This window comes from Babylonia areolata, chromosome 32 (assembly GCF_041734735.1).
Source record: "Babylonia areolata isolate BAREFJ2019XMU chromosome 32, ASM4173473v1, whole genome shotgun sequence".
NCBI classification, from domain to species: Eukaryota; Metazoa; Mollusca; class Gastropoda; order Neogastropoda; family Buccinidae; genus Babylonia; species Babylonia areolata.
Genome location: NC_134907.1, coordinates 22429203 through 22439249, shown reverse-complemented (window position 1 = coordinate 22439249; position 10047 = coordinate 22429203). Strand labels below are relative to the sequence as shown.

Below are 10047 nucleotides of genomic sequence, written 5' to 3'. Positions count from 1 at the left end.
CGGAATGCCCGATGGATTTTCCACTCCACAGATTAATTGTTTCCGACGGACTATGACTCTCAAACTGGGAGGCAAGATTGCGCTGGCTGTGAGTGCTGCAGCCTTGGGGGCTAGCCCACCTTGAGGAACTACCCCTCCCCCCACCCCACCCTCCTCAGCGCCGACTGTCTTAAAAAACAACAACCTTCTGGCCAGAGTGGGATGCGTGACTTGGACAAGACACTGTCCTCTTGAGCCCAGACAGGCGGGGCAGCATTTGCTTTATCTGATTTTGTGTTGGTCTCAGTGGAACACGACTGACTATCATACAAAATGTTTACAGTGGTGTCTATGTACGTGCCTTCTGGCAGCGAGCAGGTGCATGCACTTGGCTCTTTCACTTGTCTGGAGAAATGGATCTGTAAACATTTTGGGAACGGTTTATGTTGAAAGCTGGTGATGGAGAGGGGGTGGGGGGGGAGGAGGAGAGAGTGAGAGAGAAGTGGGGGATAGACAGAGGGGTGTGGGGAAAGAGAGAGAGAGAGAGAGAGAGAGAGAGAGAGTGTGTGTGTGTGTGTGAGAGAGAGAGGGAGAAAGAGAGAGGGAGAGAGAGAGGGGGGAGAGCTGATGCTGTTACATTGTTGTTGTCGTTGCTTGTTGTTGCTTTTGAAATTACTGTGAATAGATTTTTCTCTTTCCATAAAACCTTTGTCTCTCTCTCTCTCTGTCTCTCTACCCCTGTCTGTCTGTCTCTGTTTGCCTCTGTCTGTCTCTGTTTCTGTCTTTGTCTGTCTGTCTGTCTGTCTCTCATTTTTGTGATTACTGTGAATCGATTTTTCTCCAGGCCCTCAAGGCTGGATGTAAAGAAACATGTATGCTTATTGCACTTCCCTAATCCAAGGAATTGGACCTCACCCTCTTCCTGCTGTTTCTGTCCGTCTGTCTGCTTGTTTGACTATCTGCCTGCATTTCTGTCCACCTGTTTGTCTGTCTGTGTACCTCTCTGTATACCTGTCTTTTTATGTCTACCTGTTTGTCTGTCTGTGTACCTCTCTGTATACCTGTCTTTTTATGTCTACCTGTTTGTCTGTCTGTGTACCTCTCTGTATACCTGTCTTTTTATGTCTACCTGGTTGTTTGTTTACTTGTTTGTCTGTTTACCTAATTGTCTGTCTGCCTGTTTGTCCGTCTGCCTGTCTGTCTGTCAGTCTCTCCGTCTCACTCTCACACATTTGCTCACTCTCTCCGTCTATTTCTGTCTCTGTATCTGTCTGTCTGTGTGTCTGTCTGTCTCTGTCTGTCTGTGTGTCTGTCTGTCTGTCTGTGTGTGTCTCTCTGTCTCCCTTTCATCTTTCAACACACAGTTTTCATGACCTTGTAGCCCTCTCTTTCTCTTGTTCTCCTTCACTCTCTCCATCTCACACCCTTCTTTCTCTCTCTGTCACTCTCGTTCATACTCTCTTTCTCTCACTATCTCTGTCTCTTTCACTCTATTGTTGTCCCTCTCCCTGTGACTATTGCTGTCTCTGTCTCTCTTTCACTCTATTGTTGTCTCTCTCCCTGTGACTATTGCTGTCTCTGTCTCTCTTTCACTCTATTGTTGTCTCTCTCCCTGTGACTATCGCTGTCTCTGTCTCTCTTTCACTCTATTGTTGTCTCTCTCCCTGTGACTATCGCTGTCTCTGTCTCTCTTTCACTCTATTGTTGTCCCTCTCCCTGTGACTATTGCTGTCTCTGTCTCTTTCACTCTCTGCTTCTCTTCTCTTCTCTCTCTCTCTCCCTCTCTCTCTCCCCTCCTCTCTCTCTTACAAGTGATGAATTGTTGTTGTTGTGCTGTTGGTGTTGTTGTTGTCATTATCGTCGTTGTTGTTCTTGTCGTTGGAGGTGTTACTTTTATCACTATCTCTGCTGTTGTTGTTGTTATCATTATCGTTGTTGCTGCTGTTGTTGTTGTCATTATCTTTGTTGTTGTTATCGTTAGCGTTGTTGTTGTTGTCATTATCCTTGTTGATGTTGTTATTGTTGCTACTATCGTTGTTGGAGTTGCTGTTGTTGTTGTTGTTGTTATCATCGTTGCTGTTGTTGCTGTATACATAATAATTGTTGTTGTTGTTGTCATTATCGTTGTTTTTGTTGTTATCGTTATCGTCGTTGTAGTTGTTGTCATCAATATGTTGTCGTTGCCATTGTTGTTGTTGTTATCAAAACCCTCGCCCTTGTTGTTGCTGCTGTTGTCATCATTATAACTAGTGTTGTTGTTGTTGTTGTTGTTGTTGTTGTTGTTGTTGCCATGGCTACCTGCTCTTTTTGAATTCTCCCACAGCCCTCTCCAACAATGCGGGCAAAGCGCACATCAAACCCCCCACGCCAAAGGTCAAGGTCATCAACTCCACTCACCTTGGCCCTGACCTTGAATCTGACCTTCAGATGCACTGACGAACCCCAGTTAAGCAGACCACATTGGGTGAGAACTTTTTTCTTCCTCTTTTAATTTTTTTTTTAATTAAAGTTTTTTAAAAATTTTCTTTAAACACATCATTTCGCCATTGTATGCCCACCAGCCTCCTGTTTTGACGCATTGATTCGTTTCCCTTGCTTTTTACTCTGTCTCTCTCCCTATTTTGTTCCATAACACAGAGCAACCCTGACTTCTCCCTGTGTTCCATAACAACCCTGACTTCTTCCTGTGTTCCATAACAACCCTGACTTCTCCCTGTGTTCCATAACAACCCTGACTTCTTCCTGTGATCCATAACAACCCTGACTTCTTCCTGTGATCCATAACAACCCTGACTTCTTTCTGTGTTCCATAACAACCCTGACTTCTTCCTGTGATCCATAACAACCCTGACTTCTTCCTGTGTTTCATAACAGCCCTGACTTCTTCCTGTGATCCATAACAACCCTGACTTCTTTCTGTGTTCCATAACAACCCTGACTTCTTCCTGTGATCCATAACAACCCTGACTTCTTCCTGTGTTCCATAACAACCCTGACTTCTTCCTGTGATCCATAACAACCCTGACTTCTTCCTGTGATCCATAACAACCCTGACTTCTTTCTGTGTTCCATAACAACCCTGACTTCTTCCTGTGATCCATAACAACCCTGACTTCTTCCTGTGTTCCATAACACAGAACAACCCTGACTTCTCCCTGTGATCCATAACAACCCTGACTTCTTCCTGTGTTTCATAACAGCCCTGACTTCTTCCTGTGATCCATAACAACCCTGACTTCTTCCTGTGATCCATAACAACCCTGACTTCTTCCTGTGTTCCATAACACAGAACAACCCTGACTTCTCCCTGTGATCCATAACAACCCTGACTTCTTCCTGTGTTTCATAACAGCCCTGACTTCTTCCTGTGTTCCATAACAACCCTGACTTCTTCCTGTGTTCCATAACACAGAACAACCCTGACTTCTCCCTGTGATCCATAACAACCCTGACTTCTTTCTGTGTTCCATAACAACCCTGACTTCTTCCTGTGATCCATAACAACCCTGACTTCTTCCTGTGATCCATAACACAGAACAACCCTGACTTCTCCCTGTGTTCCATAACAACCCTGACTTCTTCCTGTGTTTCATAACAGCCCTGACTTCTTCCTGTGATCCATAACAACCCTGACTTCTTCCTGTGATCCATAACAACCCTGACTTCTTCCTGTGTTCCATAACACAGAACAACCCTGACTTCTCCCTGTGATCCATAACAACCCTGACTTCTTCCTGTGTTTCATAACAGCCCTGACTTCTTCCTGTGATCCATAACAACCCTGACTTCTCCCTGTGTTCCATAACACAGAACAACCCTGACTTCTCCCTGTGATCCATAACAACCCTGACTTCTCCCTGTGTTCCATAACACAGAACAACCCTGACTTCTCCCTGTGTTCCATAACAGAGGAGGCGCGATACGAGACAAGACAAAATAAGACAAGACGATACAAGACGAAAGCAGAGGGAAAGACTGAGAGGGGATGAGAAAGAGAGGGGGAGGGAGGGAGGGACAGAGAGGGGATGAGAAAGAGAGGGGGAGGGAGGGAGGGACAGAGAGGGGATGAGAAAGAGAGGGGGAGGGAGGGAGGGACAGAGAGGGGATGAGAAAGAGAGGGGGAGGGAGGGAGGGACAGAGAGGGGATGAGAAAGAGAGGGGGAGGGAGGGAGGAAGGTACAGAGAGGGGATGAGAAAGAGAGGGGGAGGGAGGGAGGGACAGAGAGGGGATGAGAAAGAGAGGGGGAGGGAGGGAGGGACAGAGAGGGGATGAGAAAGAGAGGGGGAGGGAAGGAAGGTACAGAGAGGGGATTAGAAAGAGAGGGGGAGGGAGGGAGGGAGGGAGGGACAGAGAGGGGATGAGAAAGAGAGGGAGGGACAGAGAGAGAGAGAGACAGATAGACAGACAGAAAAACATAGAAATACAGAGAGACAGGTAGAGACAGACATACAGACTGAGAGACAGACAGACAGACAGAGGTAGCTGGGAGGGGGTGGAGAAGAAAAAGTGTGGAGAGAGACAGACAGACAGACAGACAGACAGACAGACAGACAGAGAAGGAGCAACAACGAAAGGACGATTACAAACCAGCCACAGTTTCTTCATGACTCCAAAGAAAACGCGAGAGAGAGAGAGAAGGAAAAAGAAAAACTCACCAAAAAACCCACAGCGAACACTAGAGACATGCAGATAGATAAACAGGGGATGGCTGGGGAAAAAAACTCGTACAAAAGGACAGAATGTACAGATTTAGAATTTGTTTTTAAAAAGGAAGAGAAATACCCGAACATGAAAGGTTTCCAGCGAAATTCATCGCCATTGAGGTCACCCGTGGAGAAGAAGAAGAAGAAGAAGAAGAAGAAGAAGAAGAAAACACATGAATGAAGTGGTAATACCAGCAGCTAAAATTGATTTGACGCGAGTGACTTCTTCGTCATTTTCTTGTGCTTATTTCGTTACAGCACGAAATGACCTTTTATCAAGGATGGCTCCAACAGGACGGACATTGGCGGAAAAAAAAGGATCAAAGGGAGGAAGAGGAGGAGGAGGAGGAGGAGGAGGAAGAAGAAGAAGAAGAAGAAGAAGAAGAAGAAGAAGATAATGAGGAAGAAGACGATGAGGAAGAGGGAGTGGAGGAAGAGGAGGAAGAGGAGGAGGAAGAAGAGGGATGGAAGGAAGAGGGAGGAGGAGGAAGAGGGAGGGGTGGAAGAGGAGGAGGAGGAAGAAGAGGAGGAGGGAGGGGAGGAAGAGGAGGAAGAGGAGGAGTATGAAGAGGAGGAGGAGGAGGAAGAGGAGGGGAGGAAGAGGAGGAGGAGGAAGAGGGAGGAAGAAGAGGAGGAAGAGGGAGGAGGAGGAAGAGGGAGGGGTTTAAGAGGGAAGGGCGGCAGAGGGAAGGGAGGAAGAGGAGGAGGAGGAGGAGGAGGAGGAAGAGGGAAAAATTGTATTTATGTGTGGCGGGGTGTGTGTTCTGTAATAAACACACACACACACACACACACACACACACACACACACACACACAGATATATATCTGCTTTTTTTGTTTTGTTTTTTTGCTCACCATCATATACATTAAGAGGTCACTAGTCATGCGATCTGCCTATGTGTTAATCAAAGGAACGAACTGTACGTAATAACCTTCTTCTTTTTTCTCTCTCTTTTTCTATTTTTATGATTCATAAAGAATTTATCTAAAGGTCGTGGCCACATCTTCAGTTACAGTTTGTTCCAGGAAAGAAAGGTCAGAAAACAATCAATCTCTCTTTCATTCAATCACACACAGATAGTCAAACAGACACACAGACACACGCACACACACACACACACACACACACACACACACACACACGACCGCACAAAACTGCATGCACAAAAGAAGTGATCGTTTCTTTTGCGGGGGAAAAACCCCCCAGAAACACTGAAACCTGAACCTGGTCCCACCTGCCCCAAGCAGTGACACAGATTTCAGGCAGAAAAAGGCTGGCTGAACATCGATGAAAATACACATGACTTGCACAGCACCTCCATTATTTTGGGCACGGAGCGACCTTTGGGAAGTTGTAAATAATCCTGAAACAGAGCTACAGAGAGACGGAAAGAAATGGATACAAGAATAAGAAGGAGGAGGAGGAGGAGGAGACGAAGAAGATGATGACGATGATGATGATGATCTCTCTCTCTCTCTCTCTTTCTCACACACACACACACACACACACACACACACACACACACACACACACACACACACACACACACACTCACAAATGAAATAAAAGAATGATAAAAGCAAAACAACAACAACAAAACTTCAGAGGATGATTATGTGTTCGTCTGTGTGTGTGTGTGTGTGTGTGTGTGTGTGTGTGTGTGTGTGTGTGTGTGTGTGTGTGTGAGGAATACTTTACATTCCAAAGAAACCAAAGAAAATCAGTTTTCCATGGGTCGCTGAGATGCTGCGAGAGAGACAGAGAGACACAGAGAGAGACAGACAGACAGTGAGAGAGAGGGACAGAGGCACAGAGACAGACAGACAGACAGAGTGAGAGAGAGAGACAGAAACAGAGAGAGACAGAGACACAGAGACAGAGAGAGAGAGACAGACAAACAGGCAGAGACAGAGACAGAGAATGTGTACGCGCTGTCCTTCATTACAGCAGCGTGCAGTACGTGCATTAAATGCCACGTGTGACGTCAGTGCTGGCTGGGATCCCCAGGTTTGGGAGTGCAGGGGGTGGGGTGGGGGGAGGAAGGGGGGGGGGGTGAAGGGTGAGGGAGGGAGGGAGGGAGGGTGGCATGATTGGTGCCATCGGTTCATTCCGCCCAGTTTCTAATGATTTCCAAGTAACAGGAATAGATGGAGGCGGATAAGGACAGTAAGAGAGAGAGACAGAGAGAGAGAGAGAGAGAGAGAGAGAGAGGGAGATGGTAGGCAGAGAGAGTGAGAGAGATGGTAGGCACACACACACACACACACACACACACACACACACACAGAGAGAGAGAGAGAGAGAGAGAGAGAGAGATGGTAGGCACAGAGAGAGAGAGAGAGAGAGAGAGATGGTAGGCAGAGAGAGAGAGAGAGAGAGATGGTAGGCAGAGAGAGAGAGTCGCTCTCTTTTCCGTTTCTGGCTCAGGTCAAGTTCGCCCACCCCCCCCTACCCCTCCTTCCCCCCGCCTCTCCCACATTCCCCCACCCACCCCGCCTCCAACCCCCCTCACCCCGTAATTCTCTTGAAGTGGTGGGTTTATGGAGCAGTGTGTGTGTGTGTGTGTGTGTGTGTGTGTGTGTGTGTGTGTGGTGTTGCGGGGTGTGGGTGTGGGTGGAAGAGTTGTGTGTGTGTGTGTGTGTGTGGTGTTGGTGGTTGTGGGTGTGTGGAAGAGTTGTGTGTGTGTGTGTGTGTGTGTGTGGGAGGGGAGGGGTTGTTGGGTGTGTAGTGTAGTGTAGTGTAGTGTATGTAGTGCAGTGTAGTGTCTGTCCGTCTGTCTGTCTGTTTCTGTTGTTGTTGTTCTCTCTCCCTCCCTCCCTCTCCGTGTCTCTTCTTTCCGTCTTCCTTTCTATCTCTCTGTTTCTTCGTCTCTGTCTCTCTCACTCTCTGTTGTTCCTCTCTCTCTCTCTGCCTGTCTCTCTTTCGCTCCTTCTCTCTCCCTCCCTTTGTCTCTCTTTCTCATTCTGTCACACACCCCAATTCTGCTCTGACTGGGCCACACACCCCAAATATGCCGTGAACCAGTGGAGGGCCACACCCCCTAATTGCCGCCACTATCCTAGCGTTGTCTTTCTGCTGCAGTTCTCAAGACCGACGAGTCTTCCAAGAGGCAACAGGATACGACAGGTGGTGACGTCGACAAGATGACGCAAAACAGCACGGTATCATACTCCAGTCGCGGACCATTATGACGTCAGGCGCTGTTTTGACGTCATCAGCAAAACGCTGTGCTGGGGGAACTGGCTTTTTTTTTTCCCCCCCAAACTCCACCACAAAAAAAAAACCAACAATAAAAAAAAAAACTTCACTCCTTTCACATCCCCAGTGAAATCACAGGATATTTGTCTTCAAATATTCATGTTCATTAGGTTGTTTTTGTTGTTGTTGTTTTGGGGGGTTAACACTTATGACAACAATGCATGGCATATCTTCGTTTGTGATGAGTGACGATGGCAGCGAATCGAGGGTTGCTGAAGAAAATCCAGCACAATTCGATCCTATTTGGAAATGTTCCCAGTTGAATTTGAATCCTGTTGTTTTCTCTGTCCTACGGCGTGACATCATAGAAAGACGATGACGTCATTTCAGATACACGTAAATCGGGATGACGTCGAGTGTGGGAGTCGTCAGAACACAGTGGATGTGGAAGGTTCTGTTTATTTTTATCATTGTTGCTGGGCCTGTAATTCTGAACTGTTTCTAGTTGCTTTCGTTTTTCTGTTCGTCTGGTATTACCTCACGATCTGTAAGTACCAAGAGTGATTTGATTTGAAGAACTGTGTTTTCTGACTTGTGGGGAAAACAACCACCACCCAGCTTTGGCTGAAAGGTAGCAATTGTCACATTTTAAAAAAATAATATTTTCCCCCACACCACTGTTTTTATGCCATTGTATAGTCTGTACAGTGCATTGTTACTTCAGCGATTGTTTCCCTTTTCATGTATATAAATATGTACTTGAAAGAATCCAGATCTAGACAGGTTCCTACAGAAGGTATTAGATCTAGTCCGTGTCAAGACGACTAAGGCTGCGGCCATAGTAAACCCGGTTTTTTACCGCCGTCTTATTTGCCGGCCCGGGTAAAAGAACCTGCCCGGCTTAATTGCTCTGTGGCGTCACCAATGACGGATGTGGGTGGCCATAGTGGAGCAGGCCCGGCCCGGCATTTTCAACCCGTCGTTTCGACTTTCGTGCAAAACGTCCGTTTGCCGGGTCGACGGAAAGGAAAAGGGGAAGGGGAAGAACTCCGTTCCTAATTTTTCAATGACTTATCTCCCTTGCAAACATGGACGAAGAGAAGTTGATCAGTGCTGTGAGGCTCAGAACATTTATTTACAGCAGGAGTGACAAAAGACATGCCGACAGAGATCTTGTGGCGGCTGCGTGGGAGAACATTGCGAAAATGGGGAAAATGATAAGTGTGCATACTAAATTGCTGTGTTTTTTTTTAATTCACATGTCTCTCTCTCTCTCTCTCTCTCTCTCTCTCTCACACACACATACACACACACACATACGCACGCACACACACACACACACACACACACACACGCGCGCGCTCACACACACACACACATGTGCGCGCAGATGTACACACTAGAACTGCTCGGCAGAAGTTAGTTGACTTTTCTCGAAGATCAGGTGCACAGAGTTCAAGAAGATGATCAAAAGAATGAGGTGTCATTCTGATGTACTGATGAAACTTCTCCAAGTGATTGCGCAGCTGAGGCATCAGATGGTGATATTCTCCATACATGTGTCTCCATCTGTTGATAGGATGAACAGCGAAACGTCGTAGGCTCCCTCTTTTCTTTCTCCACCACCACCACAGCAACAACAACGATCTGTTCCGTTTCGTCCGCGCCATTTTGATAATGACGACTCACATTTCCCTTGACCGCACTTGGCCTCAGCAAGAAACGGCCGTCAAAACTCCGGAAAGCCGGGTTTACTATGGCCACTTTGACGGACCCGTTCTACGGGCTAAAGAGACGGCCGTCAAAACTCCGGAAAGCCGGGTTTACTATGGCCACTTTGACGGACCCGTTCTACGGGCTAAAGAGACGGCCGTCAAAACTCCGGATGGCCGGGTTTACTATGGCCGCAGCCTAACACATTCTTCTGCGTCACTAGTTCTCGACAACATCATTGCTATCATTATCATTATTTTTTATTATCATTAGTAATAACGTATTTCTATTTTATCTTATTTATACATCTTATTGTTTAATTTCAAATCAAACTGGTGAAACGCTATTCCTAGCCCTCTCTCTGTTTCTCTGTCCGTCTGTCTGTCGCTCTCTCTCTCTCTCTCTCTCTCTCTGTGTCATTCATTCATTCTCTTTCTCGTTTGTGTCTTA

The 10047-nt window shown here is 46.7% G+C and overlaps 1 protein-coding gene across 1 annotated transcript in view; it reads left to right on the top strand.

Moving 5' to 3' along the window:
* LOC143276666 (uncharacterized) overlaps positions 1 to 7903 on the top strand; it is a 76844-nt gene extending 68941 nt beyond the window's left edge. Inside the window, exons 4-5 of the mRNA XM_076581290.1 lie at positions 2303 to 2443; positions 7768 to 7903. Coding sequence (XP_076437405.1) covers positions 2303 to 2415 — 113 coding nt within the window. The 3' untranslated portion in view covers positions 2416 to 2443; positions 7768 to 7903. The remainder of the gene's footprint in view (positions 1 to 2302; positions 2444 to 7767) is intronic.
* Positions 7904 to 10047: the final 2144 nt, after the last annotated feature.